Genomic DNA, 24,927 nt, shown 5'->3' with positions numbered 1-24,927 from the left:
GAGATAGCTAAATGTAAAATCTAGATGTCACTGAGGTCTGTAGTGGTCCCTGGATCACTCTGGAACAATGAAGTTGTTCACAGAGCAGTAACTGTGTCAGAGGTCTGTTATGAAGCCAGGAAATGTTAGTACATATTCATAAAACAGTATACTATAAATATAGAAGGAATAATTACTTAGAAAATTATTTATTTGCATTAGATACTTTATTTGGAAATTATATAAGGAGAGATAGGAATTGGAAAAATTTGGAGGAGAGACACATAAATTTGAAGCTGTGAAGACCAGATGTTTTCTTTTATTTTGTAATTAAGTTGGTATTATCATTTTGAGGATGAACATTAGTGGAGACCTGTGATGTTTCGTCGGACTGGGAAGTTCGCGTAAGGCAAGGCTCTCAGAGGCGCAGCCCTTCGCTTAGTGTGTCTGAGAAGTCTGAGGAGCGAGCACCCGCCGCAGCTCTGCCTGCGGGAGCAGGGGCTGCTGCTGTTGTGCCCTGGCTGCGCCAGCTCTGGTCTGGCTTAGTAGAAGCAAATGTTTAAAGTGAACTTGGTCCTTTACTTAAATAGCAAAATGGTACAACTTGCAGTAGTCTGTTACGTTTCTTAGAGTGGTTTTGTTACAGAAAATCCTGTTCCACCGCACCGTTCCAGCATTACTGATGTAGCAAGGCCCCCAGGCAAGTCAGGGCTGTAGGTTATGCTGAGGACCCAGCTCAGGGGAGCAGCCACAGGCACCGCAAGCCAGGCCAAAGCATTGCTAATGGTTCCCCGCACTTATTTGAAAAGTGTGTTTGGCTAACACAGGGCAGCCTGAGAACAAGCCCGCGTCAGCCCGCAGCAGCAGGATAAGGCCAGCCGTCGGACGTGGGGAGAAGCTGGGGGTGCCTCGCTGTTGACGTCAATGGGAGTGGGGCCCACCAGCTCCAAAGCAGGGTTGCCGGTGCCCTGGCCCCAGGCAGCCTGGGCAGGGTGCCCGGCGGCACCGGGCCTGCACCCCGTGATGGTAGAGGGGGAAATTAGGTGTTGATGTCTGTGAGGGTACAGGCTGGTGGAGGTTTAAGCATTGCATCCACTTGTGAAGGCAGTCTGTTTTGTTGAACAGCAGCTCCAAGACCGTGAGTCAAAGGCCTGATTTAGCCAGACACCCGGCTGTGTTTGGAGGCTCTTTGTTCCCCCATTTAAGTGTTTGGGGTTTGTTTGGGCCAGAAGTGTGCCCAGGGCTTGGGGCTGAGTCACAGGGATCAGTCACCATGGAGAGTGCAGCAGGGGTTGTTTAATTCACTTAATTGATACTACCTGAACCTCTGGTTTAAATTTCTGTGAGCAGCAACAGACACGACTATCCCCTTCCTGCTCCCCACGGTAAAGCAAGCTCCCGAAATAACAGCGTGAAGCCATTAGCATCCGCTGCTAGGGCCGAACCCGCACAGCCGCCTGCCAGCGCACGGAGCGGGATGAGAAGGCGATAAAGAAAGCAAAGGGCAGGTGAAGCGGCTGTTGGCGAGGGGCTGCGGCCGGGCCCGGGCCGGGCGGGTTCCTCTTCCCCGCAGAGCCGCTCCGCGCCCCCTCACCCGCCTCTTTCCCCCCAGCTCCTGGACCTCTTCATGGTGTGGGACTGGTCCACCTACCTGGCTGACTACGGGCAGGCCACCTCCAAATACTTGCGGGTCAATCCGAGCACGGCGCTCACGCTCCTGGAGAAGTAAGTGCGGGGCCCGGGGCCGGAGCTGCTGGCGCGGGGCTGCGAGCGGCGGCGGGCAGGGCCGGGCGGCGGGCAGGGCCGGGGCCGCAGCGCTCCCAGACCGGCGGCTGCGGAGCGGGGGCCGGAGCCGGGGCCGCCCTCCCGGAGCGGCGGCGCGTCGCTGTCCCGGTGCCCAGAGCCGCGGGCGGGGCCGCAGCTCCGGTAGCAGGTCCCGGCTGCCTTGTTGCCGCTTTAAGGCAGGGCAACGTGCGGGGTTTCGCCGCGGTAAAGCCAGTGCGGGCGTTCGGGCTGGCCCGGCGGTCGGACTGGTGAGGGCAGGGTAAGGAGGGTGCGTTGCCGCCAGAGCAGCATCAACCTGCTTTAAAAAGCCGCATCAAAGTGTCCTGTGATTTAAAGGCGTTTTCTAACGGTGTTTTCTCTCCTCTCCTGCCCGCGATGAATGTGTATTTTGCAGAGTTCACAGAGGGTATGTATCGCCTATATTATTATAAAATATCGTTGCTTCAGTTCATTTTATTTCCCGAATTTCGTTTTAAATCCACTGATACAGGAGATCAGTAATAACGATATCGGGTAATTTGATAGTGAACAAAAAAAAACCCACCATGCCCATTTGCCGAGTCTGAACTTACCACGGAAGCAGATGATACTAATGTGTTTTCTGGTTTGCTTCTCTCCTAACGCAATTGGTAGGGCAAGTTTCCTGCTGAAAGATACTTGCTTAATACTTACGGGTGATTTCTGAAGTAATATTATTAAAACGAGTTCCACATTGGAGAATTTTAATTTGCGAACACATAGTTAACAGGGTTTGTAATCTTTCAGTTCTTATTAGCAGAAAGATCAAAAGAGGAACAAAAGTAAACCTGTTTAAATAGTCAGATTTTTCTGTTTCAAATTATGTTTCTAACGTGTTTGTGTTGTTTGCTTTTTTATTTCTCCAGAATGAAAGACTCTAGCAAAAAGAACAACATTTTTGCTCAGTTCAGGAAGAATGATCGTGACAAGCAGAAGTTAATAGAGACTGTAGTAAAGCAACTTAGGAGTTTAGTGAATGGTATGTCTCAGCACACATAGGCCTGTTAAATCGATGGTATCTCATTGCGCTAAGAGGTGTTTAGCCACTGTTTCTACTAAGCAAACAGTGACATCAGTTAGGACATTCGTTTGACCAAGTAAATGAAAAAACGTAGTAGATGGCTCATACAGGGAGTCTTCAGTAAACAATTCTTTGTATGTATTTTTAATGGATCGAATACTATTTTGTATATTGTAAACAAATGGTGAAAAATGAGATTGTACAATAAAAACCAGCTCAATAATGGAACAGCTGAACTGTAAATATGTTATTTAAATATTTGCAGACATGATGTCCAAAATTTTGCTCCGGGTAGTAATTATTTCAGAAATGATCCCTTAGTTGCTGTTTTCTGGATGAATCCTAATTTAATAGGTTTTTTTAAGCATTCAGATACTTGCATTTCAGATACCGCCTATTGTTTTCTGCATTAAATGTATATTAGCCTTAAAGTGAGTTGACATAATTTTGTATACCAGATTTTGTAGTCTGGAGGTATGAAAAAAATATTTTGATTTTTAGTACCTTTGAAAACTACCTGACAACTGGACTTGATATTCATTTAGCATTAGGGCTTATAGGCTTTGTTCTGCAAAAGGGTTTAATCTTGAGGTTGTGAATATAAATAACCATTCGAGCTCTTTATAATGTGATGTTTTGATTTGGTTTTGTTCCTCAGGGTTACTATTTCTAACTGTACTTTTGTAAGATCTCGGGTTCTTTTCCCCAGGTTACAGTAAGGAATAGGTTTGCCACCGTTGTTTTCGTGCCGCATCTGTTTGTCAGTATGCGCTTTCGACCGCCAGACCCATCCCAGTGATTAGCATTTTGTCCCACCGCTGTTCTCTTTGCACTGTCCCTCCTGGCTATTTTAGACAAAAAGAGAATGTCTAACAAATACAAACCAAATGGAACATGTAAAAATGATGTACATTTTCGCTGTATTTTTAAGTTATTGACGGTCTAAATACAGTAATATAAACGTCACCCGTATTCCTGTTTAATTTCACACACTGGAACGCACCTCAGAGCTGATTTCGTGGAGACCTGTACAGGTCCCGGTTCTTTTACCCGCGCCGCAGGCGGGCAGGGGTCCGGGCGGCCCAGGTGGGCGGGTGTGGCCTGGGGAGCTGCGGGATCCCCGCGGCTGCCGCCGCAGTTGGGGGCGGCGGGGCCTAGGGCTGGACCGCTCCCGGCTCGGGGGAGCCCGGGACGGGACTCGCAGGCTTCCCCGGACGGGGCAAGGGCTGGCCCGAGGGTACGCCGCGGGGGTCCCGGCGGGGCAGGGCCTGCACCCTATGCCGAGGTGTCGCAGTCCCGCGGTGGGGCCGGCCTGGCTGGGGCAAGGGGCGACGGCTGGCAGAGCCGCGCCGTCGGGGTTCGCCCCGAGGGGCCGGGCGGGGGGCGGGAGAAGGGGGCTGCCCCGGCCGCGTCTCTGCGCCCCTCTGTCACTTATCCCCGCTTCTCCGGCTCCAATCACCGCACTTGGCCGCGTTGCTTAAATATGCAGCGGATACGTCATCTCCGAAGGTGGATCGGGCGTAAGTGCCCAATATCTATATAAATGTGGCCGAGGGGCGCAACCGGCAGCAGGAGGGGAGCGGAGCTGTGCGTGCAGCAGCCGGCGGGACCAGCCGCGGAGTGTCCACTGCCGGCAGCGGAATCGCGGGGCGCCCCGCCCGCCGTGTTTGACAGCCGCCGGGGCAGCTTCCCTGGGGCAGCTTCCCCGGGCCACCCGCGGCCCCGAGCCCTCGGGGCGGGGACCCGCCACCGCCCGCCACCGCCCCGTCTCCCGCCGCCCGGGAGCAGGATGCCGGCGGGGCTCTCCTGGCCCGAAGCGGCCGCGCTGGCCCTGCTGGCCCTGGGGCTGCTGGTCACCCTGTGCCAGCACCTGTGGGCGCTGCGCTGGAGCCTCAGCCGGGACCGCACCAGCGCTCTGCCCCTGCCCAAGGGCTCCATGGGCTGGCCCTTCTTCGGGGAGACCCTGCACTGGCTGCTCCAGGTAAGGCGCAGGGGAACGGGGAGTGGGTGGGAAGGGACTGGCTGTGGCCCTGGACTGACCTGCAGCTCGTTCTCAGGGCTCCCGCTTCCACAGTTCCCGTCGGGAGAGGTACGGAAATGTTTTCAAGACCCACCTCCTGGGCCGGCCAGTGGTGCGTGTGACGGGCGCTGAGAATATTCGCAAGATCCTGCTGGGTGAGCACACGCTGGTCAGCACGCAGTGGCCCCAGAGCACGCAGATCATCCTGGGCTCCCACACTCTGCTTGGCTCCATCGGTGACCTGCACCGCCAGCGCCGCAAGGTGAGCCTCGCACGGGCATGCAGCCCAGGCAGCACCTCCTGCCCAGGCTTGGGCCTCGGTGCCATGTGGGACACCCCCGCTTTAACCATCTGCCTCTGTTCCTCCCCTTCTCCTCCTAGATCCTGGCCAGAGTGTTCAGCCGTGCTGCCCTGGAAAGCTACCTGCCACGGATCCAGAAGGTTGTGAGCTGGGAGCTGCAGGGCTGGTGCATGGAGCCAGGCTCCATCGCAGTTTATTCCTCCGCTAAAACCTTAACTTTCCGCATTGCAGCTCAGATTCTACTGGGGCTCCGCCTGGAGGAAAAGCAGTTCAAGGACCTGGCCAGAACTTTTGAACAGCTGGTGGAGAACCTCTTCTCCCTGCCCCTCAACATACCCTTCAGCGGTCTGCGCAAGGTACTGCCCCTGCCTGGGAGCAGGGGTTGGGGTCCCAGCGGCACAGACCTCCTGTCCCCAGGCCTTCCAAGGACCACTTGAATGGGCCAGGACAACTGCAGCACCCTGTGCTGAGTCTCAGGGCCTGGTGTCTTGCCCAACTTGGCCATCTCCACTTCTCTCCATTTCTCACTTGCTCTTGGTTGGCTTCCAGCCCCTCTGGGCACTGATTCCAGCTCACTGAGCAGTGCAGGGCTCTGTTTCTCCCTCACCCCATACTTTGCCTCTCTTGGCTTTGATTAGTTCATCTTGTCAGGTCCCCTCCCATCTCATCCTGCCTAGACTCAAGTCAGCCCACAGCAGAGGGGTCTGTGGCCACAAGTAGAAAGGCACATGGGCACGGGACACCTCAGGTTAGCACTCCCCATGCACCTCAAGGCAGGCCAAGGACTTGTGGTCCTTGGTCCCTTGTTCCTCAGCAGCAGAGAGGCAGCAAGGGGTCCATGGCACAGGGACAGTGTCCTCTGTCTCTTCCAACCTGCAGTTTCTTTCCTGCTGCCCTGCTGCTCTTTGCCTGCTTCCCCATACTCCTGTTCTAGGTATGGGTCTTGTATCCCACCCTTCATCTTCCATTTCAGCCTGCGTTCCTTCCTCTGGCTTTGGGTTCTCCACCCTTAGCACAGCTCAAGTGTCCTGCCCCTTCTAGCCAGGTCTTTCCCAATCTCTTGTTTCCACTGTGAGCTCTGCGCCACCGGATTACTTTACCCAGCCAGCCCCAGCTCTCCCCCAGCCTCCTTGCTGCTCTTCTCCACAGGTTCAAAGCTCTTGTTTTCTCTGGCCAGTCTCCCTTTGCAGGTTGTCATAAGTGTTTTTATCCCCCCATCCTATCCCTCCCTGCCCTCAGGTCAGCCACAGCCTCTCTGGACCCAGACCAACCTCTTCAATTTGCATTTAGGTCCCCTTGTATTCCCATCTACTCCCTGTCTTGTTTCCTTTGTCCAATCCTTCCTACCTCAAATCTCAGCCTTTTAATCTTCTTCCTAACATCTGGTCATGGCCAAATTTCATCCCAAATCTCTGGTCCTTCTGGCTTTTGCAGGACGCATCTTGATACAGACCCATATATTCTGTGATGCCATCCATCCCACTTTGCGAAGAGATTGCTGATCACTTGACTTGCTGAGATCTTACCTAAATGTTTTGCTGCACAGGAATGCAATTCAACTGGAGATGGGCTAGGTGTGATTAAACTGTCTTTATCTACTGTATCCTGGTAAAGCTTCTTATTTTTTCCTGTCTAAGATGTATCTTGCTGCTTGGGCTCAGTTTTGCTAAGTTACCTCTTCTTTGGACAAGCTTCTTTTGGAGCTGACACGACTGTGGGTTTGTTCAGCACAGACACCTCTGGACTTGGTACCATGGGTTTACTGCTGTCTTTTCCTCTCGGAGTGTTTCTTAAGACTTGTCAGTTCTTGCTCTTACAGATCTGGGATTAAGGATTGCCACACTTGGGGTCCTTTGGTCTCTCTGGAGAGGGGGACAGTTCCTAAGGCTCTCCTGAATTATATCTGCCTCCCACAGGGAATCAAAGCGCGGGATATGCTACATGAGTTTATGGAGAAGGCTATACAGGAAAAACTGAAGAGAAACAACACAGAAGACCACAGTGATGCTCTGGATTTCATAATAAACAGTGCCAAGGAGCATGGCAAAGAGTTCACCATGCAGGAGCTAAAGGTAAGAACCCCCCCTTGCTATGTCCCTTCCAACTCTGGCTCTTTGAGAGACTTGGGCTGAGGAGCAGGAGGAGGGTTTTGTAGGGACCCACCACCAGCTGCTGGCTCCTGCACTCCTCTTACCAGCTCTGGGGACACCGCCTCCAGCACAAGTGAGAAAGCCTGGACTCAGCAGCTCATTAGCCCTTGTATGATTGTGTCTCTGCATTAGAAGAGAGATGTTAATTAAAAAGGGAATAAATGCCTTATCTACCTTTCTTCTTCATGCCCACCAGGTTTCAGCCTGCCTTAGGATGCCAGTAGGGTTATGTGGCTGTGCTAAGTCTCTGTACCCCAGTGTGCACTCAGTAACCTCCAAGATACTATCTTGGAAATATTTAGAGCTAGTTGTGTGCTCCTCAGACATCCCCCAGCATCTGGCACAGCGCGACATGTAGATCATGTTACCGTATTCGTGGGGACTGCAAGCCCAGAAGCCTCTCAGGTGATATATCAAAATGGGTCTAGGGATGGAATGATGGATTCCAGGTCATTCCCTATCACCTCATCATTAATTAGATCATCCAGTTTGTGGATTGCTACAATGCAACACAATGCATTGCTGTGACTTAGGGATGAACCCAGTAGTCCTTACTGAGCCAAAACTGCCAACTGAATATGAGGAGTATTTTGCCAAAGATCTTGGGAAAAAATTGTCATTAGTACTGCACCGTTCATAGCTCCAGGTCACTTGGTGTTATTGAATGACAGATGAAACTGCATTTATATAACGAGTTTTGAAGCAGTTTTTCATGGGTACAGCAGCTGAATATAGTTTAAAAGTATTTGAATATCATATAAAGCATTGAATATACATAGTTTTACCATTTATTTAGGTATTTAAGAAAAACTAAAGTCTAATGTTTTATAAATGTATTGTAAAAGTGTAATCTCTAAACCTAAGATATTTAAAAGACTTTACAGCAACTGTTAGATACAATTAGAACCAGTATATATTCTTAAAGTAATTTTATTATAATTATTTATTATTTATTCTAATAGAGTGATTTTTATTATAATTATTTTTAAGAAATAATTGTCAGATTCAAAATATGATTAAGATTGATTAATCTCTGTTAGTAGTCACATGACTATTACACACAAGTAATTACATGATCTTTGATCACGTCCCTGGCTCTGAACACAAACGGAGTAAGGGGACATTAAATATAACATGGAGAGACATGGCAGTTACCTCGGGCTGATTCAAATGATAGTGTATGCATATGCTGTCCTGTACCTTTACGGTTATAAAATTTCTACCTTGTCTCTGTTTAACAAAATTACTGGCAAACTGGGCTACCTATGCTTGCAATTATGGCAATGTTGTCGACTCTAATAAAACAGTAGTAGAGCTCTCATCCAGTGAAATGGTGTAATTGGATAAAAAGTCCAAAGCCGTCTCAGAGTCATGGATATATTTGACTTTGAGAGATGCTCCAAACACTGGCACACACTAGTTACCTATTTGCTTTTTGTTCAAATTATTTTGAAGGACTGTTTTCCCAGAAATTTTCCTAAATATGCTGTGATTTCCACTGCTGGCATGAACTCAGCAGGACCCTTGAAATGTAAAGGTCATTAAAAAGGTATCACTTTGCCAAAAGTACTGTTTTAACGCATTTAAAACCTTGGAAGGATTAAAAAAACCCACCCTACGTAACAGTGCTGTCACTGACTGGATGGGTCGAGCCATACCGCTGCCAGTCCTGCCTCCCGGGACAGGCAGTTGGGCTATGGCACAGGGACAATACTGGGAAGACGCTGCCTCCCAGTCACTGGTTATGTTTGCCTTGTAAAAGCAGAGAGGGGAAGTCAGCGGTGTGGTGTCACAACCTATGTAGTAGCACCGTCAGAGGCTGATGCAGGGAGTCATAAGGGCTGTTATTTCAAATGGCAGAGCCTGCCCTAAATTCCTCAAATTGTATTGAAATGTCTTGGGTTTTAACTGCACGTGGTGGAACTGAGAGATTTCTTTTCATCTAGGTCTGCCACCTTGTGAATGTAAAACTTCCTGCTAGCATCTGCAGGAGGTGTGATAGGGGTTGACAGGGATCTGTTATTTCAGAGGTTTTATTTCAGCTGAAAGATGCCCTTGAGAGCTGCACTTCAGCAAAAGCCTCTAGTCAAGCCAATACATGGCACTGAGAATGGCAGAAAAGACTAATCCTCGGTACATCACCCTTGACCTCAGCAGACTTGGCTCCGGATACCTTTAGGTGTTCTGTCCTGTGTTTTTGGCTTCACCTCTCCAGAAACCGGTTGTGTCAGAACAATTCAAAATCCAGATATGTCACCATGTGAAAGGAAACTGCTTTCTTTCCCCAGGGGTTATGCTCCACTTTGCGCCCAGGCTGCAGTGATTAGTGCTTGGTAGTGCCAGGGGGGGCCACAGCCTCTCCCAGGATGGCGGCTCCCTCTGCTCCTCCCTTGGGCTTCTGCCCTGGCTTTTGGTCTGGCCTCAGTGTTCCCAGTCGAGTGCTTTGGAACCGCTGGCATCTTCAGATGGGGATGTAAGTTTGAGCATTATGTTTGCTATCAGAGATGTGACATGCCATGACCCAGCTCCAGGCAACCTTTAACTTTTGGAAAATTATTTCCAAAAGTTGATCACAGGGTGCTGCGAACATCGCACAGCAACCTGGCATGTGCTGTGCCATACAGACCCTGCGGACAGTCCCAGAAAGACTGGGAGGCTGCCTGGGGATCTGTGAGCCAGGACGAGGCATGTATTACAGATTTGACTGTGCTGTGGTCCATCCGAGCTAGTTAACCTCCTAACTTGCTATGGACACATCTGCTACAGAGCTTTCAGGAACACAGGCTGTAAATCTTGAAAAGTGAGGAAGTCCTTTGCCTGGTGTGTGCATCCCTGTGGGAGAGCTCGCTGCCAGCTACAGCACCTCCTGGGCTGACCTGCTGTAGCAGGGAGGTCTTTCTGCTTTTGACTGTTGGTTTGAGTCCCCTTCCAAACAAGCAAACGGTTGATTATACCTGGAGATGGATCAAATGCAACCCATTTCAGCTGCCAGTGCATCTAGATTTTAGGCATAAACACACAGCCTCATAACCCCTGGCTTGGTAGAAAGGTAAAAGCTGGGCACAAAGGAGAACTGGCAGATGAAGGTAAAAAGCGTAACGCTTGGAATGGACTTCACTCAGTGTGCTGAAATGCATGTTAAAACGTTTCTTTAAAATTTGTAAACCTCGGGAGGAAAGCTCAGAAGAGTCGGATTGGAGGTGATGTGTACTCGGCTCACTTGTGTTTCTGCATCAGTCACTTAGCAAGTAGATGTTCAGTTCGTACAGAAATGGGAGATCAGGGATGTTTTGTTTTGGTCCCTGAGAACCAGGTGGGTGTGGGTTTGTGGAGAGCAGAGAGGGAGCAGGACCTCTGCACAGGGACAAAACCTGCAACAGGTGAGGACAGTCTGAATCACAACCAGTTTAAAATGGCATTCAAACTTGGCACCTTCCTTCCTCTCCCAGGAGTCAGCGATTGAGCTCATATTTGCTGCTTTTTTCACCACGGCTAGTGCCAGCACCTCTCTGATCCTCCTGCTACTGAAGCACCCCTCAGTGACTGAAAAAATAAGGCAGGAGCTGATGTCCCATGAGCTGTACCAGCAGTGTGAGTGCTGCCCTGCGGGACCCTGCCCAGGCACCCTGACCACCCAGAGCAAGGACAATGAGAAGCCGCTTCTCCACCCCACGGCCAAAGATGCTCTCAAGGACCAGAGCCAGCCCCCGGGCCCAAGAGACGAAGGTTCCCCCCAGCTCTGCACCCCACCAGAGCCCACCCTTCCCCAGAGCAGTCTCTGCACTGGCCCCCAGCTCCCGGCACTGTCAGGCCAGAGCTGTCACTGCCCCTCAGGCATCAACCTGGAGAAGCTGAGCCGCCTGAGCTACCTGGACTGTGTGATTAAGGAGGTGCTGAGGGTGCTGCCCCCTGTCTCCGGAGGCTACAGGAGAGCACTGCAGACTTTTGAGCTGGATGTAAGTGCCTCCCACACCAGTGGGCTGCTAGGGAGCTGCTGCCTGCCACTGCCTGCAAGCACCCTGTGTCTGGCACAGTGGTGGTGCTTGGCAATGCAGCTCAGGGGAAGGTGCCACCCAGCAACCTCCGTGGTTAACAGTTGGGCTGGGTAGAAAAGGAGCTGTGGAGCAGATGGGCAATATGGTGGGGCTGATCCTGAGCGCACTCTGCTCATCCTCTACTAGCGCTGCCAGCGGCACAGGTATGTAACACTCCTCTCTTCCCCTCTTCTCTCCTCCTCCCAGGGTTACCAGATCCCCAAAGGCTGGAGTGTCATGTACAGCATCCGTGACACGCATGAGACGGCCACTGTTTACCAGAGCCCCCTCAGCGGCTTCGACCCAGACCGCTTCAGTGCTGCCGGGACAGAGGCCACAGGCCGCTTTCACTACATCCCCTTTGGTGGTGGGGCACGGAGCTGCATCGGCAAGGAGCTGGCACAGGCCATCCTCAAGCTGCTGGCCATCGAGCTGGTCAGCACGGCCCGCTGGGAGCTGGCCACCCCCAGCTACCCCACCATGCAGACAGTGCCCATCGTGCACCCTGTTGATGATGGGCTGCAGCTCTACTTCCACCCCTTGCAGGCCAGCTGTGGCAGGGAGGCCTGAGCCAGGGGTACGCTGCCCCCTCAGCCCTGGTGTCGGTGCCCCTCCACAGCTGCCAGGGGCAGGTCTCTGCTGCCCCAGGCAGGGTATGGCATTGGGTCACTGCAGAGCAAAAACCCAAAGGTCTTTTTATTTTTCCCCTCCCGGTGTGCAAGCCAGTAGGAAAGGTCCTGTAGAGTCCTGCTCCTGACCATCAGGATGAGCCTCAGCCCCAGCCTGGGGGAAAAGCCCGCCCCATGGGGGCTCAGTCAGCCCCTACCCCACATGCGTCTCCAGCTGCTGGAGATGGGGAGGAAAACTCCCAGCCCCACAGCTAAGCTTCCCAGAGCTTTTCTGTCCCAGGATTATCTCCTGTGGGTGGGTTATAGGAGAGGCAGGATGAACATCCTGCACACTGTAGCTTTTTAGATGTAAAAAGGGGAAAGATGGGACGGATCTGCAGGAAAACGCAAGCTGGGGCTGCCCAATCCACAGCGTCAGCTCTAGCTAGGATAACAGGGTGTGAAGTGGATTTTATTGTAAATATTTAACCTCATCCCAGCATTTCCCGTTAGAGACAGTGCAAAGAGGACATGGCTCATTCATCCAGTAGTGGTAGCTGTGTATGTTGTGCCTGAGCACTGTGCTGCTGCTTGGGGTCTGCCACGAAGCCCCACTCTGGAGTCCCCGCAGGATGAGTTCCCCAGCTGCAGACTGACTGAGGGATCAGACTGAAGCAGGGGAAGGAGCTTTGGGGAATAAACATTTGGAAAATGCACATTTCTGAGTACGTCTGATTGCTGGTAGAAAGTCCCCTGTTCCTGATGATGCTGTTCACACTGCAGAGGGGCCATTTGCAAGGTGCCACAGGCCCAATGGTGGCTGGCTGGTCATACTGATTGTGTCACCTCCCACAGCCTAGCTCTGCCAGGGAAAGGGTCAGGACAGCAGTTCTATGGGTCCACCTAGGGGGTGGTACCTGGGGCTAAGCCTAGGTATTGAGGGCACCTTTTCAGCTGGCTTTTGAGTACCACCTGCCTTACTGAGACACGGAGTATTTCTCTCCTATGTAAAATGAAGCGAGTCCTGTTGCTTGTGCACTGAGAATAGAGCTGGCCCCAGGTCCTTGCTCCACTGTAATGTGTTTACAAGCTCCTTTCAGCTTCACCTCTGTCCGCACTGTCGTGCATGCTGCATAGAAGCAGTAAAGGAATCATCCATCTTGGCCCTGCAGTGCATCCTGAGCCTGGTGGTGCAGCATGGTTTGTGTGAAGAACCAGCAGCAGCAAGGGCAGAAACGTGGCACAAGGACAGTCCCTTTGGAAGGGCTCTGGGCACCTCCCCTGTCCCCTGAAACTCTGTCATTGTCCTGCTTCAGTGCCAAGCTACAAATTACCTCGCCCTGGCCAGTCCCCCTTACACGTCCATGCTGGAGCACTGCAGCAGGTGTGTGCTGCTGTGAGCTGTCAGAGGGCTGCACAGCCAGCACAATGCTACCTGGGGCAGAAATTTGGCTCCCAAATATGACAGGTCAAATCTGGAAGAGGTTGAACTGCAGGGCTTAGCTAAGTGCTGCTGGCAGGTCGACCCCTTAGTGAACCAGAGCCTCTGCCCCTCCTGACCTTGTCCTGAAAGGTGAATCTTTCTAGCTATCAGAGGTGAAATCAGTAGGTGGTGGCTGCAAGTGGCAATGACTAACTTTAATTAGCAGGAGGTGCTGGTGCGGTTGTGACCCGCGGGCAATGCAGGCTCCCACCAAAGGCAGGGCTGCGGGCAGGGCTGGGCCTGCAACGCCCAGCACCAGATACGGGAAGGCTGGGCCTCCTCCAGAAACATGATTAAAAATTACCCCGAGCTCTAACGAGACCCGTAGCCACTCGCTGAAAAATGTAACATGGACATAGTTTAAAACAAAACGAACCCACTGAAACAAAAACCACCACCACCCACCCCCAAACCAACAACCACAAAATCAACAATCACAAACCAAGCAACAAAAACCCAAAACATACTTGAAACTGATTTTGTTTGCGGATAAACACGAGCATTTACAAACGAAGTGTAATAATTGTTATTTGTAATCAAATTTTGTTCATATTAGGCTGTTAATTTCTTGACCTCCTTCCAAGATGTTTTTAATTATCCCTTTCACTCTTTACCATTTGCTTCTTTTCGAGCCGATGGCTGCAGAATACACAGCTGGGGAGATAATAAAGGCTTCCTGTGGCAATTATCGGTGCTCAGGCCACCGTATCTCGTTATTTTGATAGACAGTGAACTTGGCGCGGTTGCCGGCCGGGTTCACGCAGATGTCACGGTCCGTGTTGTAGGTCACAAGCAGGTCAGCGCCCGGCGAGGGGAGAGCGCCGGGTCAGGGCGCGGCCGCCGCTCCCGGTCAGCGCCGGCCGGGCCCCGCGAAGCCGCGCCGGGAGCCCCGGCGTACCCCGAGGGGCTGTGCGCCTCCGGGGGCGAGGAAGTACCCCCGCAATGGGGAAAAGGGGTCCCTCCCGGGCAAGAGGCTGCGGAGGCGGGCAGGCCCGCTCCCGCAAGGCATCGTAAGAGGAGGGAGGGTTCCGTGTGATGTGCTGATTGTCAGAAAAATTGTAATTAAAAGTGACATCTTCCGCCCTCCAACCCACACACAACTTCCAGCGTTTATTGAGCTTGTCTGTGAGCAAAGAAGGAAAAGTAACAGGGAGGGGGAAGGAAACAAAAACGGGAAGGAAAAAGGCGAGCGGGATAGTTTATTGATAATAGTCTTGCGCAGCAAAGCGCTCCGCGGATCCGTCCCTCCCTCCGCGGTCCGCGCTGGGCGTCCCTTTCACAGCGGCCGTGTCTCCCGGACGGCGCATCCTGCGCGGCGACCCAACGGGAGCCCCAGAGAGCGCAGCCTCTCCGTAACACCACCGGCCGCCCCGGTCAGGCTGCGATCCTCCTGTCGGAGCCGCCGGTCCATCCCGGAGAGCAGCCTCCGATGCCTGCCTGCCCGCCCGCCCTCCAGGAGAGCGCACCTCCGCGTCCCGGCTGCAGGCGGAGTACCCGGCCGATGCCGAGGACCCCTTCCCGGCCGCGGTAGCTCCGACGGCCCCGGGATGCCGGCGAGCCCCTGACGAGGGCGGGCAGCTGATAGCGTGGAGAGGAGCCGGGCACGGCGGGTTGGGTGTTTCCTTTCCGCGCTCACCTCCCTTTCCCTCGGTGACCCGCGCTTGAACCTGCATCGGGAGGCTGAGACGGACTGCTGCCCGCGGCTCCTTCCTCCGCGGCCGGGCAAGAAATACAAGCCGGGCCTTTCGAGGTGAACCAGAGGACAGCAGAGGCTCCTCCGCCGATGCGGTAGCATAGTTGCGGCTCAGCCCCGCGGGCCACCAGGCACACCCAGCACGGAGAACCGCCCGCCCCATCCGGCCCCAGAACCAGCCCGCCTTCTCCTGGCTCCAGGGTAACTCGCCGCTCCGGACGGCGATAGCAGCGGGCAGGCGAAGGAGCTCCGCAGCTTACAGAGCGCATCGGCACCGGCCGGGGAGAGCCCCCGGGGGTAGGTGTCTCCGGGCAGCCGGTCTCCCGGGTGCTGGAGCGGGACACTTCTCGGTGCAGCCTGCTGGTCTCTTACAGCATCGGCGATAAATCCGAGGAGGCGGCCGACCCCCGACTGTCAGCTGTCGGCACCGTCCCGCAGCTCCCTCGCTGAGCGCGATGCAGCGCGGAGCGAGCCCCAAGCCGCTGCCGCCGCGCCTGGCAGCACTTTCCTTCCCCGGCGGCCGTCTGCGGCGAGCAGGATGCGCTGCGCAAAGCAAATAGTTAAAGATTTAGAGGGGAGGAGCTAGGCCACAATCCGCAATTAAAGATGAACTTTGGGTGAACTAATTTATCGGACCAAGGTAGGGTGGGCAGCAACCTGGGAAGGGTATAAAAGGCGGCCCGAGGCGAGCCCGACCCACGCACTCGGAGCTCCCGGGGGGCCGGGCTGGAGTGGTTCCCCAACCATGGGCTTTTCCACCCTGGTCGCCAGCGCCCTGTGCACCTTCCTCCTGCCCCTTCTACTTTTTCTGGCTGCCGTCAAGCTCTGGGACCTGTACTGCGTGAGCAGCCGCGACCCCAGCTGCCCGCTCCCGCTGCCCCCGGGCACGATGGGGCTCCCCTTCTTCGGGGAGACTCTGCAGATGGTGTTGCAGGTAAGGCGGGGCGATGCCGCGGGTGAGCGGAGAAGCGCCCCGGCTCCTCCTCTGGCTGCTGGGGAGGGGGATGAGCAGCGGCTTTGCCGGGCTTCTGTGCCCAGGTGGGAAAGAACTACTGTCCTTGCTCCTTCTTCTAAAACAAAATATTTTATTTTTTTCTGTCTAGAGGCGGAAATTCCTGCAGATGAAGCGCAGGAAATACGGCTTCATCTACAAGACTCACCTCTTCGGGCGGCCCACGGTGCGGGTGATGGGCGCCGAGAACGTGCGGCACATCCTGCTGGGCGAGCACCGGCTCGTCTCCGTGCAGTGGCCCGCCTCGGTACGCACCATCCTGGGCTCTGGCTGCCTCTCCAACCTCCACAACGGGCAGCACAAGCACCGCAAAAAGGTATGGCCCCGATGGCGGGCGGGGAGCGGATGCGGCCGCCCTGGATGCTGCGGCTGAGCCTGTGTCCCCTTCCTTCTCCTTGTCCCCCTGGGTAGGTGATCATGCAAGCCTTCTCCCGGGACGCCCTGCAGCACTACGTGCCCGTCATCCAGGAGGAGGTGAGCGCCTGCCTGGCACGGTGGCTGGGCGCTGCCGGGCCCTGCCTGCTGGTGTACCCTGAGGTGAAGCGCCTCATGTTTCGCATTGCCATGAGGATCCTGCTGGGCTTCCAGCCCCTCCAGGCCAGCCCTGATGGTGAGCAGCAGCTGGTGGAGGCCTTCGAGGAGATGATCCGCAACCTCTTCTCTCTCCCCATCGATGTGCCCTTCAGTGGGCTCTACCGGGTAAGGGTCCTGCCAGGCTGGGAGGAAAGGGGATGCCTCAGCATCCAGGGCAGCAGGGAATGGATGGGAAGGGTGTCAGTATGGCCTAAGTCCCACATGTCTCTCTCTGCTGTTTGGTCAGGGCTTGCGGGCACGCAACATCATCCATGCCAAGATTGAGGAGAACATCCGTGCCAAGATGGCCCGCAAGGAGCCTGAGGGTGGTTACAAGGATGCGCTGCAGCTACTGATGGAGCACACACAGGGCAATGGGGAGCAGCTCAACATGCAGGTGAGGTTTCCCAGGGCCAGATCATCCCTTTCCCCTAGTCTCTCTGTCAGCAACACGCTTATCTTTTGAGGCCTAAAGGAGAAAGCCAAAGGCTTGTGTAGTGCACTGGGCTGCGGAGGCTGCAACTAGGCTGTTGGATGGGGAGCATGGGACCATACCCATGTCCCCATGGAGCATAAGCACCACATCCACCCCATTCTGGTCCCTGGGTATCTGCTCCACAGCCTGGGAGCAATGCACAGCATTGTGGTGGTAAGATGGGCCTGGAGGAGATACTAAGTTCAAGACCTGTTTTATGCTTTCTCTGTCGTGTTCACAAGGAGCTGAAGGAGTCTGCAACAGAGCTGCTCTTTGGTGGCCATGAAACCACTGCTAGCGCTGCCACATCACTGATCGCCTTCCTAGGGCTCCACCATGATGTCCTGCAGAAAGTGAGGAAAGAGCTGCAGCTGAAGGTGTGTGTATCCCCTAGTGCTCTTTCACAGGGGTAGGCAGTGGGAAGATACCTCCAGGAGAGGTGTCCTAGACAGGGCTCCCCTCGACCCAGGTGGTCCCCTCCTTTTAGGGGGTGGCAAGAAAACACCACTTGCTGAGGGGCAGCTGCTTTGCAGTGCTGGGAGCCCTAGCCCCCTGCTCCATGAAAGTCATGGCAGCATCTTCCTTTCTAGGGGTTACTGTGCAGTCCCAACCAAGAGAAGCAGCTGGACATGGAGGTCTTGGAGCAGCTGAAGTACACAGGCTGTGTCATCAAAGAGACCCTCAGGCTGAGCCCTCCCGTTCCTGGAGGATTTCGAATTGCTCTCAAGACCCTTGAGCTAAATGTAAGTGGGGATCAGGCTCAACTCCTCAGCACAGCTGCAAAGTACTGGTGCATTCACGTAGCTGATCTGCCTTAGAGTGACCTGCAGGAAGCCAGGAGGGGAGGTGGGGTGCATCAATGTGTCCTGTGCTCACACTTTGTCTTATTTAACACAGCAAGGTGCCTCATGTCCCTTTTCTCTTCTTTTGATAGGGTTATCAGATCCCTAAAGGCTGGAATGTTATTTACAGTATCTGTGATACCCATGATGTGGCAGATCTCTTTACCAACAAGGATGAATTTAACCCCGATCGCTTCATGTCTCCGTCTCCAGAGGATTCCTCTAGGTTCAGTTTCATCCCTTTCGGTGGGGGCTTGAGGAGCTGTGTGGGCAAAGAGTTCGCAAAAGTCCTTCTAAAAATATTTACAGTGGAGCTGGCTCGGAGCTGTGACTGGCAGCTGCTGAATGGACCTCCTACAATGAAAACGGGCCCCATAGTGTACCCTGTGGACAATCTGCCTACCAAATTCATAGGTTTCAGTGGCCAAATCTGAGAACTCAACACTTGCTTCTGGCTGGATTTCTATATAGCATCTAATATGTACATAGTAACTTTTTATAGTAATGAAGGTCTTTAAATATTTAAACTTGTAAATGTACAATAGTTATTTATGTCTTCTAAATATTTCAAAAGGCTATGATATTTTTTCCCCAAGCACTACAATTATGGGTCTCTGATTCATAATTAGATAATGTTATTTCTATAGAAATAAGTTTTCCCCTATTTAAAAATCTTACTGAAAGCTGGGCAGCTAAGCATTTGAAGACATTTGACGATGATGCATGTATTAAGAAATTCTTAAAGGCATTTGAAACAATGGGAACTAGCTACTCATACAAATTACCTAAAATGGTTATTGTCTGAGAATGTTTTCAGTATTATTTGTGTTTAGATCTTGTTTAATGTGTGAATTTTTAAGTTTGATAATAAAGTTTATTTTTATGATGCTCTGTATGAAGATCTGTGTGTATACTAGAGAGTAGCTTAGAAGGATTTGGGTGTAAAGTCAGATCTGCTTTTGTGAATGAGCTATTCACTTTTTCTATGCTCGTAACTCTCCCCTGCCTCCTACCCTCAGTGTGGTTCTCGCTCTTGAATAGTAAATTGTTTTAGTTAAAAGCTTTATCCTGTAAGTGATGAGAGCAGTGCAAAATATATACACACTCACTGAAAACAGTATGGAGTAATAGCAAGTGCTACAGGCCTCTTTATCAAGCACATGATCTTGAGACAGTAAATAAGAAAGTAAAGGGAAGCAGAAGAATAATGTGTGACACGAGTCTTTCTCTGTAGCTAGAGGAAAATAGGTTGAGGAAAAAAAATTCCATAAAGGTCCTATTCTCCCATATTACTGCTGACCTGTGTAAACAGACCACTGGATCTTGTTCTGTGTTGAGTCTGCTGACTACGAATCTTTACTTACGAAGGTGTCTCCTACCAGCTGGTAGAGCAAATAAAATCTGCTGTGATTTCTTCTTGAAATGCAATGACTCTGACTAGGTCAGAGATAGAGCATGCATTTGGTTTAAGAACTTCTTTCCTGCAATTCAGCAAAGTGAAAACTAAAAGGGAGGCACTAATGTGAATTGATTAACACGGAATCAACTGTGGGGATGCAATTCCTTGGGGGTGTGTAAGCAGGGCAGATAAAATGCCCTAGGCATGACCCCTGTTTTGGCTTAACCATAAGGTTTTTTGTGCTCTTCCCACCCTCCCACCCCCATTACTACACCTATTAGTCTTCCCTCAAAAGTCAAACAACATAGGCTGGCTCTATAAACATCTACAAAGTAAATCAATATAATTCAGTGTCATGAACACTTATAGGACCATATAGACTAATTACATTTTTTGTTTGCTTCTGGAAATTAGTCACTTTTACATCATGTTCTACCAAGGCAAAAATGAAGGATGGAGCTAAGCTGCTCAAAATTGTTGCAGGTGTTTAACAGCACCTATGATGTTTTGGTGGGGTTGTTTGATTTGGTTTGGTTTTTTAGGAGTGTTTTTGTAATACATTTGTTGTGTTTCCAGCTAGCATTTAAAATACACAATGTAAGACCTTAAACACAACCTATATATAAAACTGAGTGTAAATATCGACTTGTTCATATTAATTTTTTTATAGTCTTAAAATATGAAAGAGATCCTTTTTAGATTGTGCCTGAGTCTTCTTGGCAATGTTTAAAACCTCACATAATTTTTACTATGCAAACTTCCCATACTGTTAAACCTTTTGGGGATTTGATGAATAATCTCAGTTTAAGACCCCTTTATCATCAATATAGTAGCGGTAAATTTCAAACTCTGATCCCAGTTTGGAGGTGATCCTGAAGTCTGAAGAACAGCAGGACTCTTGTCTTGGTATTCCTTGTCAACATTTTACTCCTTAACATTACAACATTCTGCAAATCCAAATAGATGCTGATATTCTTTACGTGTGTATTGGGTTTTTGTGGCAAGGTTTTAGTAGCAGGGGGACTACAGGGGTGACTTTCTGTGAGAAGCTGCTAGAAACTTTCCCCATGTCCAATAGAGCCAATGACAGCTAGCTCCAAGATGGACCCACTGCTGGTCAAGGCCGAGCAAACCAGTGATGGTGGTAGTGCCCTGGGTTAACATATTTAAGAAGGGGGAAAAAAAACCTGTGCAGCTGCAGCCAAGGAGAGAGGAGTGAGAATATGTGAAAGAAACAACTCTGCAGGCACCAAGGTCAGTAAAGAAAGAGGAGGAGGAGGTGCTCCAGGTGCAGAGATGCCCCTGCAGCCCGTGGTGCAGACCATGGTGAGGCCAGCTGTCCCCCACAGCCCATGGACATTCATGGCAGAGCAGAGATCCACCGGCAGCCCGGGAAGGACCCCACACCAGAGCAAGGGGATGACCAAAGGAGACTGTGACCCTGTGAAGAGCCTGAGCTGGAGCAGGCTTCTGGCAGGACCTGCTGGAGCAGGAGAAGCATGTGAGGAGTCCTCCCCCTGAGGAGGAAGGAATGGCAGAGACAACTGACCATTCCCTTTCCCCATCCCCCTACACTGCTTTTTGGGAGGAGGTAGAGAAAACCAAGAGTGAAGTTGAACCTGGGAAGACGGCAGGGATGGAGGGAAGGTGTTTTAAGATTTAGCTATTATTTCTCATTATCCTACTCTGATTTGATTGGTAATAAATTAAATTAATTTCCCAAAAGTCAAGTCTGTTTTGCCAGTGATGGTAACTGGTGAATGATCTCCCTGTCCTTGTCTCAACTCATGAGCCTTTTGTTATATTTTCTTTCCCCTGTCCAGCTGAGGAGGGGAGTGATAGAGTGGCTTTGGCGGGCACCTGGCCTTCAGCCAGGGTCAATCCACCACAACACGTTTTGTTTATTTTTAACTGAAATATTTTCTATGTGGGAACTTTTTGCACGGTCTTCATATTATTTTAGTTCATGTTTTGTTTTTATAAAGAATGGGAATCTAAGTGCTGTCCAGAGAATACAAACACTCATAGCTTAAGTCTAAGGTCATACATACATTTCTCTGTTTCCTTTTTTATATTTAAGTCAGGTTTGCAAGGCTTTTATGTTTGGAGAAAAAAAAAAAATCCTGTACTTAATTTGGTTTTGTCTGGACATCTGGGGGCACATCCTCAGCTGTTGTAAATCATGACAACATAACCTATATTAGGCACTGCCCCTGGATAATTTATCTCTGTAGTTAAATGGTCCGTCACTGCTGTGTAATTTAGGCATCTTGGAGTTAGCTTTAAACAACCTATCCCAAGAAATGGTAGCAGTGTAGCCGCAGTAATATGGAGCTCAGTGTGGGTTAATTGCTAAAATATTTGCCCAACTTCTTGAGCAGGTTTTACAACCCCTGCTAATCTCCTCTATGCAGCTGTATCTTGACAGCTCAGACGCTGGCTGCAGACCAGTTTCAGGTGAGCCCTGGTGTGATGATGTAGCTTTGCCTGCTCAGCAGCTGCTGTTGTGGGCACATGCTGAGACTGTGGCTGCTATTTAAAGGCTGATGGGCTCCTTCCTCCTAGTGCCTATTTCTTTTACTATGTTGGATACAGGAACTGGTCTTGCTGAAAATTTATCTGCTAAACCCCCATATTTTTTAGCCAGTCTACATCCTTACTCCAGCTCCCTGGATGGGCAGTGGTTTGTGCCGGGGTGCTGCAGAGGGGGAAGTTGCTGCTTCGGCTGCATGGCTGCTGACAGGTAGCTCCTAGAGCTAGGCTCTAACTTTGACTTTGTAAATGTTACTGTAAGCGACTGGTGCTCCAAGGCTCCAAGCTGAAACATGTTACAGGGCCAGATTTGATGGGGAGCACTCACTCCCTTCTTGTAATTGGGCCTTTTCGAGGTATTTAATATCTGTGCTTTTAGTTACCCTTTCATTTAAAAGAAAAATCTTGGACTACATCTCTCTCCAAAAAAACACAGGTGATTCAGTAAGTGCTATGCTTTGGTCCAGGACTAAAAAAACATGATTTATGTGTAGAACACTGGCTCTTCTCTTGAGGGTAAGTCGGTTAACTGGAACCTGTGCTACTCCTATACCTACATGAATAACAGTTCCTGCCAGCCAGCGGCATATCTGGTGCTTAGAATTTTCGAAGTATCTGTGTGATGCTAAATGTATGGTTCTTAACAACACAGTTTTATCCAATCTTGAACAATTACATCAAAGAATGACACTAGTGTAAACTGGCATGGAGGAATGCTACCTGATAAATCAATTCCTGAATGAAAGGCAACAGTCTTTCCAGCTTAGGTCAGAACTGGTAAAAGTGACTCTTGAAAATGCTTATACGACTAATAAAAAAATGTGGAAATGAATGCTGAAGACTCATTAGAAATAATATTGCTTAATTAAAAGTAACTTGATCAGATTTATGTTGTCCTAATGAAACTAGGACATGTTACTTTCAGCAGTTGTTCCAGGAAATAATTTTTTCTTTAGGTTCACAAAAGCACCTATTGAAGGAACAGTGTCAGTTGAACTCTTGTATACTTAATGTTTTTCACTTACTTTTCTGACATTTTATTTTATGCCTTTACTACAGGAGTTTTTCCTGGCCCTTGCAAGATGAGAGGCTGACATCAAGGTTGCCCTTCTTTCTGTTCCATTTCAACCTATCATATGCTTTCTTATTTTATTCTGGTAAGTGATTTAGAGCAAGCTTTGGAGTGGTACCAAGAAAAATACTTAATAATATGTAAAATATTCCATCCTTGGCTTTCAAGTGGTACTTTCCTAAGCACTATAGGAAGTTTTTAAAACTGGTTTTACAAATCTGTGTCTAGTTGTCTTTGAGAATAGAACACTGCTGTGTTTCATTAATTCTACACACCAGTAGAAGTGCTCAGAATGGATGATGATAAAAGAATATGCCCCAGTTGTTCAAAACTAATGTGCATAAAATTAGACCCCAAGATCAATTGATAATTTTATTATTATTATTTTTAGGATTAGAATTGAGTTTTATGAGACATAAATGATCAAAATTTCCTATCTGTCTCAAAGGGAGTTGCACTGCTTAGGCTCCCTGACAATCCAACTGCTTTTGACTTAGTCCAAAATACAGATTAAGTAGCCCAAATGTAAGCATTTTTTTACCTTAAAACTATTACGTACCATCTTTCCTAGAACGGTCTAACAGGATCCTGTACAAGCCTGTGTCTCTGCTGAACATTCACGTAAACCAAATTTCAATCGATTGATTTTAGCAATGTTTTTGAAATTATAAAAGGCAGTCACAAATCTTGTGTTTGGGAGATACTGTTTAGTAGAGTACTTGCCACCTTCAGATGAGTTTATTTACGGCTTAAAGGTACTTTGTTACATGTAGTTGTCTCCTCTATTTTAACAAAAATGAGCATGTAGGTTTGGATAGCATTTATTAATCCAGATAGTTTTGTTTGCCAGGTGGTTTGTATTGTAAATTCTCTGTCAAGTTATACATCCAGCATGCAATGCAAAACATATACAGATTAGCAGCAAAGATTTGAAAAGTTTATTAGTTGCAACCATTAGAGTGATAGATTAGGAGAAAGGAAACATAACTGGCAGCAAGTTTAGAGAAGGCTCATTACTGGACTGGCTTGTTTCACTTGTTTAATAATGTCTTATGAAAAACGTTATATGAGAAGTTCAATGAATAATGCAGCCTTCATTAAGTTATGTAAATGAATGTAACTTCGTGGGTGGGTTAGAAATAAAATATTTAACAAATCTGTTTACATCCAGAGAGTAAGAGCAGCTGAGACAGCTTTTTAAAATAATCTGATATTAAAATATTTAAAAGGTGACAGATAAGAGAAGTTTTGTACCAGGACATAATAGTGCTGTTTTAATGGGTGTTTACAGCTTGCCTTGCAGTTGCAACATAGGCAGGGTAACATAGTAAGTAGTCTCAGTTAATTCAAGTGTTACTTGCCTTTTTATCAGCAGTCCCAACAAAGCTCTTTCACTTGGGTATGCCGTTAATGCCCAGGGACACTTGCAGAACTTGTGTGATTTGCAAGTCTAAAAGGATCATTTTAGCAAAAGTGACTTATGATGTACTTGTTTGCCAGGTCATTTTGTTCACAAACACACAATCATTCATACACTGGTTTATTTCAGTGCTTTTTTTTGCCCCAGTTTATGACCATTTAGGAAAACCTGAGTCTCCACAGGTTAAGTGTATACTGCTGTACAGGATAACTGCCACCACATGAGAAAATTATATACCAAGGACTAAATCAACTATTGACAACATGCTTTCCTACCACACCCGCAAATGCCAAGCTTTCTCATGCCTGTCCCAAAACAAATCCTTGGATTTGGGCCCCACAGCTTACCCAGAAGGTCAAAGACTGTTGGAGGCTGTTTTTGAGCAAAGAGAGGAATAAATTCCAGAGCTGAGGGCCCCTCACAGGATCTTTCCAGAGATAAAAGTAACCAAAAGGCAGTCCCATTTGCACTCTTCTGGGTAGGAGGCAGGTCAGTAACTTTCTGAGGTGT

General features: G+C 49.9%; 3 protein-coding genes across 3 annotated transcripts in view; all 3 read left to right on the top strand.

The window, feature by feature from the left end:
* EXOC6 (exocyst complex component 6) overlaps nt 1-3,738 on the top strand; it is a gene marked incomplete at its 5' end in the record, with an annotated part of 91,646 nt that extends 87,908 nt beyond the window's left edge. Inside the window, 3 exons of the mRNA XM_080348070.1 lie at nt 1,592-1,704; nt 2,159-2,170; nt 2,649-3,738. Coding sequence (XP_080204196.1) covers nt 1,592-1,704; nt 2,159-2,170; nt 2,649-2,781 — 258 coding nt within the window. The 3' untranslated portion in view covers nt 2,782-3,738. The remainder of the gene's footprint in view (nt 1-1,591; nt 1,705-2,158; nt 2,171-2,648) is intronic.
* Nucleotides 3,739-4,592: 854 nt separating this feature from the next.
* CYP26C1 (cytochrome P450 family 26 subfamily C member 1) lies at nt 4,593-11,878 on the top strand (the record flags this gene model as incomplete). The annotated part of the gene is made up of 6 exons (XM_080347955.1): nt 4,593-4,784; nt 4,861-5,085; nt 5,205-5,480; nt 7,041-7,196; nt 10,724-11,230; nt 11,516-11,878. The coding sequence occupies 6 exons, from the start codon at nt 4,593-4,595 to the stop codon at nt 11,876-11,878; spliced, it is 1,719 nt and encodes a 572-aa protein (XP_080204081.1).
* Nucleotides 11,879-15,837: 3,959 nt separating this feature from the next.
* CYP26A1 (cytochrome P450 family 26 subfamily A member 1) lies at nt 15,838-18,428 on the top strand (the record flags this gene model as incomplete). Its single annotated transcript, XM_080347875.1, has 7 exons — nt 15,838-16,026; nt 16,196-16,420; nt 16,516-16,803; nt 16,925-17,074; nt 17,395-17,529; nt 17,743-17,895; nt 18,087-18,428. The coding sequence occupies 7 exons, from the start codon at nt 15,838-15,840 to the stop codon at nt 18,426-18,428; spliced, it is 1,482 nt and encodes a 493-aa protein (XP_080204001.1).
* Between the last annotated feature and the right edge of the window lie 6,499 nt (nt 18,429-24,927).

This window comes from Nesoenas mayeri (assembly GCF_963082525.1).
Source record: "Nesoenas mayeri genome assembly, chromosome: 7".
Classification (NCBI taxonomy): domain Eukaryota; kingdom Metazoa; phylum Chordata; class Aves; order Columbiformes; family Columbidae; genus Nesoenas; species Nesoenas mayeri.
Note: the sequence above shows the minus strand (reverse complement) of the source record. Positions and strands in the feature narration are given on the sequence as shown.